At 38.5% G+C, this 15,014-nt stretch overlaps 1 protein-coding gene across 1 annotated transcript in view; it reads right to left on the bottom strand.

The window, feature by feature from the left end:
• The window catches only part of ANKFN1 (ankyrin repeat and fibronectin type III domain containing 1), a 214,456-nt gene that overhangs the window by 98,829 nt on the left and 100,613 nt on the right, over nt 1–15,014 (bottom strand). Inside the window, exons 8-9 of the mRNA XM_058172899.1 lie at nt 6,088–6,185; nt 2,073–2,163 (exon numbers count right to left, since the gene is read on the bottom strand). Coding sequence (XP_058028882.1) covers nt 2,073–2,163; nt 6,088–6,185 — 189 coding nt within the window. The remainder of the gene's footprint in view (nt 1–2,072; nt 2,164–6,087; nt 6,186–15,014) is intronic.

The raw sequence follows: 15,014 nt of genomic DNA on the forward strand, positions 1-15,014 counted from the left end.
GTGTGTGTAGTTCTTTAGCCACCGCATCTGTCTTTCTGCAATTTTGTATGGGCATTGTATTTTATGCAAAGTGATAAAAAAGAATCCAAGAAACTAAGAAAGAGATGAAGGGAAAATAAATCATCCTTTCCGAAGTCTAAGAATCATGTTTGCTATCCTTCTGAAAATTTGCCAAGATGTTTACATCTTTTACTCAGCAATAAGATGTATCGCACCCATAATTTCCCTCCTTCTATTGCTCTTCTTTGTGCAATGTGACTTTCTTGTCAACTGAGCAAAAACCAAAAATAACGAAAAAACAAAACAGTCTTGAACTGCAGGGAAGAGTTGGTGGCTGCGGACCGTGGAATTATTGGATGCCACACGGGACACTGAGAAATAAACTAAAGCAGGACTTTCTTTGAGAAAAGATACATGTGAAGAATACACTATCAACCATGTGAAACCAGAAAAACAATATGCTAAGTGGAGAGAAACCACTTCAGGATTCTTACTCTAGGGAGTCCTGAACTAAAGTAGTTGCAGACGAACCGGAACTGTGAACAGCAATGCCGGAGAGAATATTTATGACAAAAATAAACTGTGATCATGTAGCAACCGTTCCCAACTACGATTTATTAGACTTTCAAGCATAAGAAATTATTCTAATGCCTGATTAAAAGATGATGGGAACAAAGAAAGTAGCATGGGCACAATCAGAATCATGATTTATAAACAGCAGCATGTCAGGAAGGAAAGGCGGACTGCACAAAAATACATCTCCGGGCATTTTTGTAATCCGATTTTTTTTTCTTCAAATGACAATTGGAACCTAATTACTGTTTAAAGCAGCGGTTCTCAACCTGTGGGTCGGGACCCTGTTGGGGGTTGAATGACGATTTGCCAGGGGTCACCTAAGACCATCGGAAGTATGGGAAGTATACTTGCGAGTCAAAGAATCACGCTCCAATCGTTGACTCCACAAGCCAGCTGCAGGCTCTTCAAATCGCTAGCCGAATTCGGCTTCAGGCGCAATGAATTAAAAAAGAGAGAAATCTTTGCTCTGATGTCTCCCTCTCAAGCCAGCTGCAATCACTCCCAATCGCTAGCCTAATCTGGCTTCAGGCGCGATAAATTCAAAACAAAAATAATTTTACGGTTGGGGTCGCCACATCGTGGGGGTTGCAGCACTATAAAGGGGTTGCAGCACTATAAAGATTGAGAACCACTGGTTTAAAGAATGGATTGGTAATACATAAGAGTCACCAGAGCACGTATTTTTCTGTGTATTGTAGGATTAGATTAAAACTCTACCTCTTCAGCTGACTTTGTCACGATATCAGGTTTGCTGCCCAAACTGTCCCAAATTAATCAACAGAGTGAAAACAGTCCTTCTCATCTGTCATGCAATCCCTTTGCATCACCTTTTGCATCGGCCATAACAGAATGAGAAAAATCTTCTAATACCAATACAGTATTAAGTTTGTTTCTCTCAACTACCAAATACGATCACCAGTTTCTGAAGAACTGAGGATATTAATTGAAAGTTCTGAATTGGTTTATAAATGGCATACATTTGTCGATGAAAGTTCTCGGTCATCTAGATAAGAGTTGGCTGGAAGTTGAGTCATGGCAACCGATTACTTGAATAAGCAGTGAAATGTTTCAAACCAAAGAAGAAAAGAAGTCCAGTTGCCATGAGTCAACTGCCAGACATGTATATTCCTTCATTTCTCTTTCCTCTTGCTTCTCTGTCTAACTTCTTCCCTTAATTTGGGAGAAAGGGAAGGTGGGGGGAGAGATGGAAGGAGGGAGGGAGGAGAGAGAATTAACTAAAAGCATTTAATCAGACATTTAACCCTGTAGAGATGTAGCCACTTTTAAACATTTTTTTTCTTGCTAATAGCATCATTTTACTAATTTTTTACAAGGTTGATTTTTCTTTACGAGCTACAGAATGAGTGAGTGAGTGAATGAGTGAAAAAGGGAGCGAATGGGAGAAAGAAACACACACACACATACACACGCATGCAGACACAGAACAAACACTGGTCATATAAGTGTAACATCAACACCGAAAGCTCTTAACCTACTAGAAGGAGAAGCACAGCAAGGCGAGGAAATCTGAGGCTGTCCCCAGCCTTTCATGTTATGGGCGTACACTTGGACATAATACCTTTGGCCCTGTAAATGAAAAATAAAAGACAAAATTTCAAGTTTATACACATGGCCAAGGTACATTTTCCGAAGTCACGTCATTATGCAGTAGCCAAGGTGAATGTAGTGACGAAAACACATTTTTCTCCTGAAGCTATTTATATTGGGATGTGCGTGCTTGCCAATTTGGTCAGAGCTGCAGCTCATGTTATCCAACAGAGCAAATAGCATTTGAAGCATCTTATTGTTGTTATTTAGGACAAATTCGTGTCAGACGTTAGTGCCTTGACATCAACTACTCGAGCAGATTTCCACTCCAATGGGGATTATCTAGCATGGTGGCAAATGAGGCCAAGGACAATGTGAGGAAAAGAAGAAAGAGAAGGAAAAAAAGGAGGAGGAGGATCACGCAAGAATAAAAACCCAAGAAAAGGCAGAGCAAATGCTTCCTTTTTTCCTTCTGCTCTTAATGGCCTCAGCCTCCTTTGCCTCTTACCAGAGCAATTAAAAAATATGTGACTTCTAAGTAGCTGTGGAGAAGACATTTAACCTTTTCGTCCTCTACTCTGTTACTGAGGAAAATGAGGAAAATAGTACAGTACTGGCTTTGGGGGGAAATAATCTGTGAGCATCTTCTAAGGCAAATACAACTTTGAAACAGAGTTTAGTCTGTATACCACAGGAGCAAAAGAAAAGATTAAAATCTCACTTCTGTCTGCTCTGATTCTGTTATGTATTTGGCTTCTCATCTTTTGGGACACATTAGATACAAAATGCATTTTGTATAATGTACTTTGGGCCAGAACATCTAACTATCCCTAAAAATTACCCACCTCAATTTTAATGTTGTTCAATTTTGCACCTTCCCTTTCACAAGTTTATTTCTATATATATTTCCATTAGCTTACAAACTCAGCAAAAAAAGTTCATACTTTCACAGATTGTTGAATATATTTTTTTTCCTTATATAAGCACACACATTTTCAAGTGTTAATGTACTATATATAATTTTCCCTTAAGCATATTTATTGTTGGGTCCCCTTGTTCTCACTGTTCGCATTTTGGGACATGCTACATAACACATAATTTTAAAAAAGTTTTTCAGTATGTAGGGAGTAATAATTTTGGCGAAGTGCAAATTGAAAAACCTCATATTAAAAAAAACACAAAGCAATTATTAGCATTTACTTCCATTCTAATTCCATGTATACGTTTGGTAGTGATTTGTAGTATATCCTCCCCAATCACAAATCTCTTTTTTTTCTAGTCAGTCTAGAAAAAAATTGAAATTTACTCACCCTGACCTTTATCCCTGTCAAAATTTCTTTCATCCCCAAAACAACCTCTCTCATCAACTGTTCTTTCTTTGTTTAAATACTTAACTGCTGGGCATTGGGAACATCAGTAGATCAGCTGAAGAGGGAAAATATTTTGGAAATTGAGAAATGTAGAAGTAAATCTTGAAATTTCTCCTGATTGATATTTTAAAATCTAAGCCAAAAAGACAATTAGGGAATGCCATTTTCTTTCTTATTTAGAGAGTAATGTCATAAATCCCCAAGGCTCATCTCCAAACCAGGGATATTTAATTTTGAATAAATCCAATCTTGTTTATGCAAGACTGATGTCATATTCCAGCTGCTTTAAATGAATGAATGAACGAACGAATGAATCAACCCATCCAAGGTCCATTTACAGACAGGGAAATTATTGGACTTACTTTTGAAAATGTACAGAATGGCTGGGGCTTTGTGCTTTCTCTTTCTTTTAACAACAACAAAAAAAGTCAGTCCAGGAAGTCCTACAAAGGATAAGCAGCCTCTGTGAACTCCAGACTGCTATGACACGATAGGGTGTTTCTGCTGCTAAAAGAAAAATAAAGGCCTAGATCCCTAACCACCTTGTAGATTTTCAAAAGAAAAATAGACATTTCTTGGAGGGAACAATGAACACCTGCCACACTTCATTTTAACTAGATTTTCCTATTTGGCACCAGGATATGATGAGATTCTCTGGGATCTCTGCCTGCCAGAAGGAGGCTCATCAGAGATCTGGAACCAAGGGGAGTGTTTTGAAAGCTCAGCTGCCAATGCACCTCACTCTGGCGATATAAATGACTGAACCCTCAAAGATTTAACACTCATCTTGGATACTTCACCACAGTTCTCTCACAAAAGTTCATGTTATCTCTAAGGTCTAAGGAAAAAGCTCAATGATTTGATTGGGTTACTAAATAATTTGAAGAGGACTACTTGAGGAGGACAGTACTGCAGCTGCCCAACTGTTGATTTGAAGCTGAAAACTTTTCTCTCAGAATGTCAGAACAACTAGACACAAGAACAGTTTTCCCCCCGATTACTCTGCTAAACAAATAATTCCCTCAACATTGTCAAACTAGTTACTAAGTCTGCATTATTATTAATCTTCTCATCGTCCCTATCACCCATCTCCTCCCTTTTATGACCGTATGACTGTAAACCTGTTGCTGGTATCCTTATGATTTATATTGACTGTTTTCCTATGACTATCATTAAGTGTTGTACCTTATGATTCTTGACGAATTTATCTTTTCTTTTATGTATACCGAGAGCATATGCATCAAGACAAATTCCTTGTGTGTCCAATCACACTTGGCCAATAAAGAATTCTATTCTATTCTATTCTATTCTATTCTATTCTATTCTATTCTATTCTATTCTATTCTATTCTATTCTATTCAGATTCTCAGCCATTCCACTTCACGGTTGTCTCAAAGATGCTTTTTTCAAAAGATAACTGGACTATGATTTTTTCTTGAGGAAGAAGACGTTTCGCTTCTCATTCAAGAGGCTTCATCAGTTCTGACTGGATGGTGGTGGGTAATGGAAGGATCATATTTCTTTCTGGTCATCTGGTCATTAACACTCTCTCTCTCTGAGAGCCACTGAGGCTATTTGGGGGTTTATCTGTGCTCTCAGGTTCACCTGAATCTCTTAGAAATGGTCCTAATGAATTACTCTATTACTCTAAATATTGGCCACAAAGCATAAATGGAAGCCGAACCTGGCACAAATTCAGTGTTTGAGAGCATCTTATTCAAACTTGGAATGCTAACATCAAAATAAAATTCAGTGCGGGCAGCAGCAATATAATCTAAATTCTTAGTTTGTAAGCAGTTTTAAAATCAGTAAGGCTCCTTTCCTGATTCTGGCTTCCTGGGTTTTACCATAGTTTAAAGTTTAAACCCGTTATAAATTAAATGTAATGCTGATTGGAAGTATTGTAAACATTATAGGCTTGGAGGTGATATAAACATGTGTTTATTTAGCCATTTTGTAAACAGAGAGTGTACTTTATTTATTTATTTATTGATTGATAAATTCATTTCTGTTGCTGATATTGATGCTGTTCTATTTGCTTTCTTCTATTACCAACCAAATCCACATTCAGCTGCTTAGGAAGGACCAACGTGGAGGTAAATGTGTTCACTCTCACCAGATTGTCTGTCAGGAGCTCATCGGATCGCCCATCTTCCACCCACTTTTAATCTTTATAAAAACACACCTCTCCCCTTTCAAGTTAGTGCATCCAGTGACTTTTGTTTCCCCAGTGAAGCAGTGAAGACAGAATTGTTATTTTAGCCATCAGACATGGAGTCAGGATTGAATCTCTCAAAGCCTTTGATCTGCCCTAAGATTAGCCCCTGATCCATGGCATGGCCGGCTTTCAATCCAGTCTTTTCTGATCTCTCCTCACTAATACAGCAACTCGCACAAAAAAGCGATGTGGCTTTCCTACTCTTTGGCGATTTGGGGATGCTGGATGCCAAACAGAATGTGTTTAATGACTTGCCAGAGAAATGGCACTTGGCTGCTTCTCTCCAGCAGAGATTTCTCCTAGCATTTGAGAGAGAGAGAGAGAGAGAGAGAGAGAGAGAGAAAGGGCAATCTGAATTAACAACTTTTCATTTACCATTGTGAGGCCGGTAATAGTGCATCTCAAAGACTGAAGGTTTTCCATTATGATTTCTCCGGCCAAAGGAGAAAAGTCTTCCGAACAGCTCCATTCCACTAGAAAACAAACCAAAAAAGAGGGAAGGTCAGATTGGCTTGGGTTGCTTCAGGAGGAAGTCTGTAAATGCTAAAGCACTTCAAGGCAATTTTTGCCTTCCATTTTTTTCTTAAATCATTTTACTATTTTTAATTTTAAAAATTAGACAATCTTATGCAATCTCCGATGGCCTGGGCACAGGCCTAGTTGCAGTCAGTGGGATTTATGTTTAAGATACGTATGAGATTATACTATAAGCCTAGCAAGTAAAAACAGGAATACAAATTGCAGCTGACAGATAAAATTATTAAACCAATACTTAACAGATAAAATATAAGAGAATAGGTTATATTTGTTGAACTTCCATTCTTATAATTATAGTTACTGTTTCAGCTAGCAACACTGGAAGGTGGGAAAACACGAAAATAGAATCCAAAACATTTAAAGACTGGAAAATGTTTGCTTGATACCTAATGTAGGGTTATCAGATTTGGGCTGTAAAAATTCAGATAACCACGAGATATCAGCAAAGTATTAAAGTTTTCTCTGCCATCATCTAGTAACCTCCAAATTTCTACTGCCGAAATTTGGTACCTCGTCTAAAGAAAAAAACACAAGTTAAATGTAAACACGAAGGGGAAAGGAATTCCATAAGGCATTACCACTGAGAAGGCCTCTTCTCTGAGAGATCCTTCATGTAAAGTAAGTTCTACCTTCTCTTGTATCTTGGCCAAGAGCAGTGATACATTTCTTCTAACTGAATAATGGAGTTGGAAGGGACGTCTTCTTCTCCAACCTCCTGTTCAAGCAGGAAACTCTATACCATTTCAGACAAATTATTGTCTAATCTCCTCTTTAAAATCTCCAGTGTTGGAGCACCCACAACTTCAGGAGGCAAGTCGTTCCACTGATTAATTGTTCTACATTATGCTTCATACGGGTCTTTAGCGCTAAGTCCCTCTTCAAACCTACTATGAGAAGTAATACATCCAAGTTCAATAAATCTTAGCTTTTCTCTCTTAATTTTGCATTCCCCAAAGCGTTAACAACATGAGTATCAGTGACTTTACTATCTCCAGCCAGCACTATGAAAGGCTGTTAATCAAACATCTTTTAGGGCTTCTCTCTTTCCTATGCATAGCTGCCATTCATTATAATGTGCCAGTAAGTGTCATTATATTTGATGGCCTTTCACATTTTCCATGGTAAACCACCATTTTTCTGGGCTTTATAATGTTTGCTGCATTAAATCACCTAAAAGCAAAGCTGGATATACAAACTGCCAAAACAGACAAGTTCCATTACAGTGCCAGCATAAATTGGAGAAGACCATCCTAGTTGTTTAATGTCAAACAAAAGGAATGTGCCGTCTTGTCAGAAGACCTGTACTGGGGGGAGGAGGAGGGGGGGGAGCCTACAATTTGAGGCTGTTCTTTGTATTTCATTGCACATGATAGAAATGTGCAGTGTAGGTAACGGATAGAAAGGAAAGGAAGCAATACATCAAGAATAATCAACAACCAGGATTAGATATATTTTAGTAAATTTGGGTCAGGTGATTAGAGGGGAGATAAAAGGGAAGTAAAAGAACATAAAATGTTATAATTTTTAAAATGTTTGCTATTATAATCTTAAAGGACGGCTGTGGTATCCCCTTTGCCAGGGGTCAGCAACCTGCGACTCTGGAGCCTCATGTGGCTCTTTCACCCCTCTGCTGCGGCTCCCTGTCACTCAAAATATTTGTCATAACCGCCAATGTGCGACACCCACCGGCACACGATTTATTGAGCTTTTCAACCCCCGGTAGGCCAACCATGGATAAATCCAAGAAAAGAAAAGTTTCAGAAGAAAATATCCATTACAGGTTAAGTCTATCAAAAGAAGCCTTTTTCAAGCATGATTTTTAAAGAAATGGGCTGATGAATTAAGAAAAGGAAAGATAAAGCCAAAGATAATGCATTTAAAATAAAGAAAATATTTTGCCTATCTGTAGCGGGCTCAATATTTTTGTTCTTTTTTCACAAAACTTTCTTAGGATTAGAGATGCCAGTAAGATTGTCTGTCAGATATACTATATTTCTTTTTCAGCTATATTAATTATCTCTTATGAAAACTATATCCTCTTTTATGATTGATAGGTGGCCCTCTTCAAAGGTATGACCTCACTATGTCGGCTTCTCTTGCTTATCAGAAGCAGAAAAGAAAATCACTATGGTTTATTTAGAGCTTGATTTTGCTCATACTAAAGCTGCAACATTCTTCTCCCAACCACCTCCAGCTGTCTTGAAAAACAGTTCTTCGTTGCTACTGAACATTTCATTAGTTGGATAAAGAACAGGGCTCCTGGACAGTGACTTTTATCACACAAAGAGCTTCAGAACAGAGATAAATTCACCATTCATAAATTCACACACATTCAACGACTAAGATTGTTGGATGAGCAGGGACAAAAAACAGCCAGGGAAGTGATTAAAGCCTGGGAAAAATGCCCCTCATCAATCAATAGGAGTGCTGATTTATCACCAGCCTATCAAGTATTTAGAAGGTACGGGCTGCCCAGCGCAAACAAATTACAGTTAACAACTTAAAAACCAACCATCAACACATCCTGATCAACATCTAAAAAGCCACATACAATAGGCACCATATAAATTCCACACACAGAACAGCACACACTCCGCTAGGAAGAAGTTCCCTGAGGATGGGCTCCAGCATGAGTCCAAAAGACAAAACCTGTGGTCCCAGTGACCAACTCAGATTGGATCCTGCAACATTATCCTGGGACATGTATGTATATTCAACTTCATTCGTGATAAATTCATGAGGTTTTTTTCATAATAACAACTGAATGACAATTTGGTGCTAAAATCAAAAGTCAGAGGAAACCCTCTACATGGCATTTTGTCCTGCCTATCTGATGGGATAATTCACACAAATACTGTCATTAAGGAGCAAAGCAAAAGTCAAAGAACGCAAAGAATAACTGGGATGATCAGAACTGATTATTGCACATTGTAGCTTATTCTTAAATATTAGTTTGTGAATTTTTTCATCCTGCCATGACTTTTTAAAATTACATTATCTCATGGGGGGAATTTAAATGTTGTAAGCAGACCTCGGAAAGCATTATTAAAATGTAGCTGTCATTATAGAAGCTCTTCAAAAATGCTCTGTGAATTAGTTCTAATTTTTAATTTTGCCCTTAAGAATAGCTGTCTTATATCCAAATAAAAATCAATTTGATACCTCTGGAAGCCCAGATATAGAAAGACGGGTAACAAAGACAGGTAGCTAGGCAAAGAATAAAAAAATCTGTCAGTTCTGCTTTCTTACATTGCACTTTTAAAATATTGTTTATGATGAAATGTGTGAATTGTCTTGTATGTGGGCATGTGGGCATTTCTTGCCTAATTGTATAGCCACATTGAGTAAGTACAGATACGCCTGGAAAGAGTCAAGTTATAACTTTTTGAAACTATACAGTAACTTAGTATAACATTTATTATATGAATACACATGAATTGAAACTCAGAACATTCCAAACTCTTGGTCTAGAACAGGGGTCTGCAAACTTGGCTCCTTTAAGACTAGTGGACTTCAACTCCCAGAGTTTTGCTGGCTGAGGAACTCTGGGACGTTGAAGTTGACAAGTCTTAAAGGAGCCAAGTTTGCAGACCCCTGGTCTAGAAGATGAATGTCTGCTTTGCTTTCTTCTTCATGGTATTCCATTCCACCCCACCCCACCCCACCCCCAGCAAATTTCATAAAACATGTTATGATATAAACATTATCATAAAATAGCTTATGACAATATACAAAATGTGATAAAACACATCCTGTGCTGATGGTTGAATGTGCTACACAGTTCAACATGGGCTATTTTCAACGGAATGGGACAACTCGCCATGGCTATCTCACCTCAGCTATTCACAGCAAGTCAGTCACGAAAAGTTGTCCTAGACCCATTTTCAAGGCAGATACATCTCTGAATGTATCCTGAATTTTTAAGAACTTTTCAAGGATCTTAGAAGCTCTGCTATTATTGAAGGCACTGAGGAATTTGATGTCTGAAATGATGGCCCTGATGGGTCACCGTTTGTCTAATTCTAGTCTATTTTTTGATTTCACATGTTGCTCATTACATGTTAAGAAGAAATTGGTTTAATTAAGACTTCCAGTCTCCTACAAAAGAAATAGGGATGGTCTCTGATTAAAGGCCGGTGTGGTGCATTATTAAAGTATTAGCTTAGGTGCAGGGAGACTGAAGAGTTAGTCCTCTCTCAATCATAGACACTTACTGAGTGACTTTGGACTAGCCATGCTCACTTAGCTCAGCCTATTTCACAGGGTGGCTTCACAGAAAAATCAGTGGGAATGCTATGTATTAAAGTATACTTTGAATTTCAGACATTCAAGATGCACATCTCCCCAAACTCCATATCCCATGTTCAAAGATATTAGTTTCCCAATTGGGGACTTATCTATCTGTCACTGTAAGCACTAGAGAAAAGCCGAAATTTTCTCCACATCTGAAAACAAACGCATTTGTCAGGAGCAGTGACTGATTTTTTTTTTTAAGAGTGTTTCATATGGCACACTCTTCAGTTCTCTAGCTAAAATAGGACTCAGGTTTATTGTTCATACACAGAGCCACTTATTAATAATCCAAAAAAGTCAGTGGCTGCCCTCATGTCCCCCCTGTCATTAAGCTTTAGAGATCTTGTTGTTTTGATGTGTGTGTTTAGATTAGCCATTTATTACGCTTTATTTCAGCGTTGAGCTTCTGTGTTGAGTCTATCTATGCCAATGATCTTGATTGAGAGGTAGAGGACAGTGCAGGAGTTTTGATGAAGAGATATCTTAAAGAGGCCTTCTCCACTCTGATGCTCACCAAATATATTAATACTATGTCTCCTTTTACCCCTAGCCATGATAGCGAAGCCAGATTGATGGGAGAGGGGGAGATGTAAGGTTTTAAGGCCATTTGTTCTTGTTGTGTCCTTTCCCTGTTTCACTTTCTGAGAACGAACACAACAGGGAATAAGTGGCATTAAACTGTACATGAAAGCCAAGACTTATCTAGCTCTATCAAGGTTTGAGTTGTTTACATTGACTGATGGTGACATTTTCTGTGTACAAATGCAGTGGGCTCTAAATATAATTGACAATAAGGTAGATAGACAGACAGGCAGGCAGACAGACGGACAGACGGACGGATGGACGGATGATAGGTAGATAGCTGACAGATACCTGTGTTTCCCTGAGTCTTATTTTCTTATTTTTTCACTTAGTGAAGTGGTCATTCAGTGGAATATTATGTGATGACTCCAGACTTACAGCATCTGTTCCACTGTGGTCATTAAGCAAATCACTTGTGGTCATTAAGTGTAATATCATACACTTACAATTAACTTAATACCACAACTTACAATTTACTGCCTAGTATCTCTACTGACTTTGCTTGTTGGTAGCTGCCTGTGAAGCTCACAAATGGTGAGCGTTCAACTGCAGACCCATGACTATTGTGAATGCACAAACAGAGAAATCACTAATCAGGAACTACCTCTAAATGTGAATAGCAGCAAAACTGAAAATAAGGGCACTCTTCTATATATGAGTGGCCATCTGCCAAGGGCCCAGACAGGTGGAAGCAAAGTCAATATATACACACTGATCAAAGATTTAAGTTAATTTCAAATAACCAATACAACTGCTGAGAATACATTGAAAATTCCCTCGTTCTCACACATTAAAAACAGAGATGGGATTCAGTCTATTCGGGCTGGTTTGGGTGAACCTGTTGCTCCGATGATCAGCTGAGAGCGAACCAGTTCGCTCCGATCATCAGCTGGGTCTGCTTGCCCACCCCAGTGCTATACCTACCTTTATTTTATTCATTTGAAGCCCAGCTGATAGGTGCGGCAGAGGAGATTGCTGTGCCTCAGTTGTTTTTAGTGCTTTTAACACTGCTTTTTATTGTGTTTTCTAATAGATTGGCATGCATGCAAGCGAAGTGAGCATGCATGTTCGAAGCACGTGCTCAGCAAACCGGTTGTTATACCGGTTGAATCGCACCACTGATTAAAAATTATAAAGGATGATTCAAAGAAAGATGGATGGGTAGGAAACCATTCTCAGGCCATATATTTGTAAAAACTTGAAATCCTGGGTTTAGAAAATTTAGAACTACTCGGCCTTTGACATGACCTGAGTTTAACTCATAGAATCATCTGTTACAATGTCCTTCCTGTTGAAGACTACTTCAGCTTCAATCACAACAATACACAAGCACACAATAGATTTAAGCTTAATGTGAACCGCTCCAATCTTGTTTGCAGAAAATATGACTTCAGTAACAGAGTTGTTAATGCTTGGAATACACTACCTGACTCTGTGGTCTCTTCCCAAAATCCCCAAAGCTTTAACCAAAGACTATCTACTATTGACCTCACCCCATTCCTAAGAGGTCTGTAAGGGGCATGCATAAGAGCACCAGCGTGCCTACTGTTCCTGTCCTAATGTTCCCTTTGATTGTATTCAATTCATATGGTTATTTCATGCTTATGCTTATATATATATATGCTTATATATCGTATAGTTATTTCTTGCTTATGCTTATATATACTGTTGCGACAAATAAATAAATAAATAAAAATAAATAAAAAATAAATAAAAAAGATATCATCAAAATATACAAGAAGCAAAATATATATTGCTAACTAATTGGAAAGCCACTGTCTTGCATGTCAGTTGAACAACTTCTGGAGTAATAATAAAGCATGGCTTAGTAGACTCTCGAGGAAGACAATGAACTATAATGCTAAGTCCAGAAAGAAAATAACAAGGTCTTAATATATATGTTTTTTTTTCTTTAGCACTCCTGATAAAACATACCTCTCTGGCACATTCTGGTTAGTCTCTGGTTTGTTCTGCCATGTTGATCTGTGCGGTATGAATCTTGTTATCAGTATAAAAATCCTATGCTTTGCCAACTCATTGAACATTTTCTGGAGAAAAGCTTTTGGGAGGAATTCCATTCTGTTAGCTAACTCCAGCTTATTTGCCAACAGCAAATAAGCACCAAGTGTGGGTATTGACTTGACTTATCACCTCACTATGTCACAGTGCAAGAAACACAGGCTGAAGTTTAAAAAAATGACGTGGCCCATGCAGCCAGTGAGGTTTAATAGGTTAAGACAAACAGTTCTGTACAATTTCACCCACCATACCATTTGGGCAGTTCATAAGTTTATATCTTCTCCAGGCTTCAAATCTAATTTTAAGAATTAGATTGGGGAGAACTGCATCATTTAAAGAAATTTTTTGAATAAGAGCTATTTTAATTGAAGAGTTGGTCTCCCAGAATGTTTGTATGCCAAAATTGTATGTTCCATTTGCATTTCCCAACTACAACATACATACACATCCAGAACAACTCTGTCTCTCTTCCTCCCTCCCTCCCTCCCTCTCTGCAATGCCCAGATCATGACAAATTTGCTGATACTGTGAGTAATTTCTTAAGGCACTGTGCATTATGATGATGAGATACTAACCAAGCAAAGATTCCAGAATCATTTCAATTGTAAATCTGGATAAGCTTAATTCTCCAAGTATTGGAGAATTTGGAACTATTGAGATTAAACTGGGTTTGCTTTATTTTTCTTTAAAGAATCTATGCAAAAACTGATGGCTGTGTAAAGCAGGTGTGTCCAACCCATGACAGCATGCATGTATAGCCCTGTACAGCTAGTAATGCAGCCCCAGAAGAGTTGTCTGAAGACATTTTCCGGGGTCTTGTGGACAGCATGGCTTTATGCCAAAGGGTGCATGGAACACTGTTACCTTTCTTTCTTCCCACCAAAGTGGCACCTATTAATCTACTTGCATTTGCATGCTTTTGAATTGCTAGGTGGGCAAGAGCTGGGGCATGAACGGGAGCTCAACCTGTTGCGTGGCGCTCAGGTCTCAAACCCAAGCTGTCAGCTCCAGCTGACAAGCTCAGCATCTTTAATCACTGAGCCATCACGCCCTCCTGTTATTTATATACATTAACTGTATTATATATTTTATATGTGTCCAGCACAATTCCTCTTTAACAGATGTAGCTCAGGATGCCCAAGGGTTGGACAACAATGATGTAAAGCATTTAATCTTTTTCCTCTTATGAGTGACATATTTTCTGGGCAAAGAAAAAATTGCCCTATTTCTTTTGGAAACGCAGCATCTTTTTCCATTTCAAGATGAAGGAGGCATATATCAAACTGACAATGTATCTGAAGCACTTACAACTTACTGCGTAATACTAACGTTAGTTCACACATAGCTGGATGAACAGGCCCACAAAAACCAACTTAGCAACTACAGTATTTTGCCTAAGATTTCCATGGTTATAGGTTTTAGAAAACTGTCTGCACGTTTACACCTAAATGTCTTCTGTCTATCCTTGTCTGCAAAACGAGAATATTTTCTTAACCAAATCCCCTTCTCCGCCAAATAACAATGCAGGTATAAACTTCCCATGCAATGAAACATGCTGTTACCCTTTGCCTCCCACCGACCCGTACGCTCTCACAGAGAGGGTCTTCTCAGGGTGCCGTCCGCCAAACAATGTCAGCTGGCGACCCCCAGGAGTAGGGCCTTCTCTGTGGGAGCTCCGACGCTCTGGAATGAACTTCCCCCTGGCATACGTCAGGTGCCTGATCTTCAGACCTTCCGTCGTGAACTAAAAACATATCTATTTACTCAAGCGGGACTGGCATGAATTGGTTGATTTTATTGGGGGTTTTAATCTATATTTGAAATTTTAAATTTTAAATTTAAATTTTATTTTAATTTGTCAGCCGTCTACT

This window comes from Ahaetulla prasina, chromosome 2, assembly GCF_028640845.1.
Source record: "Ahaetulla prasina isolate Xishuangbanna chromosome 2, ASM2864084v1, whole genome shotgun sequence".
NCBI lineage: Eukaryota > Metazoa > Chordata > Lepidosauria > Squamata > Colubridae > Ahaetulla > Ahaetulla prasina.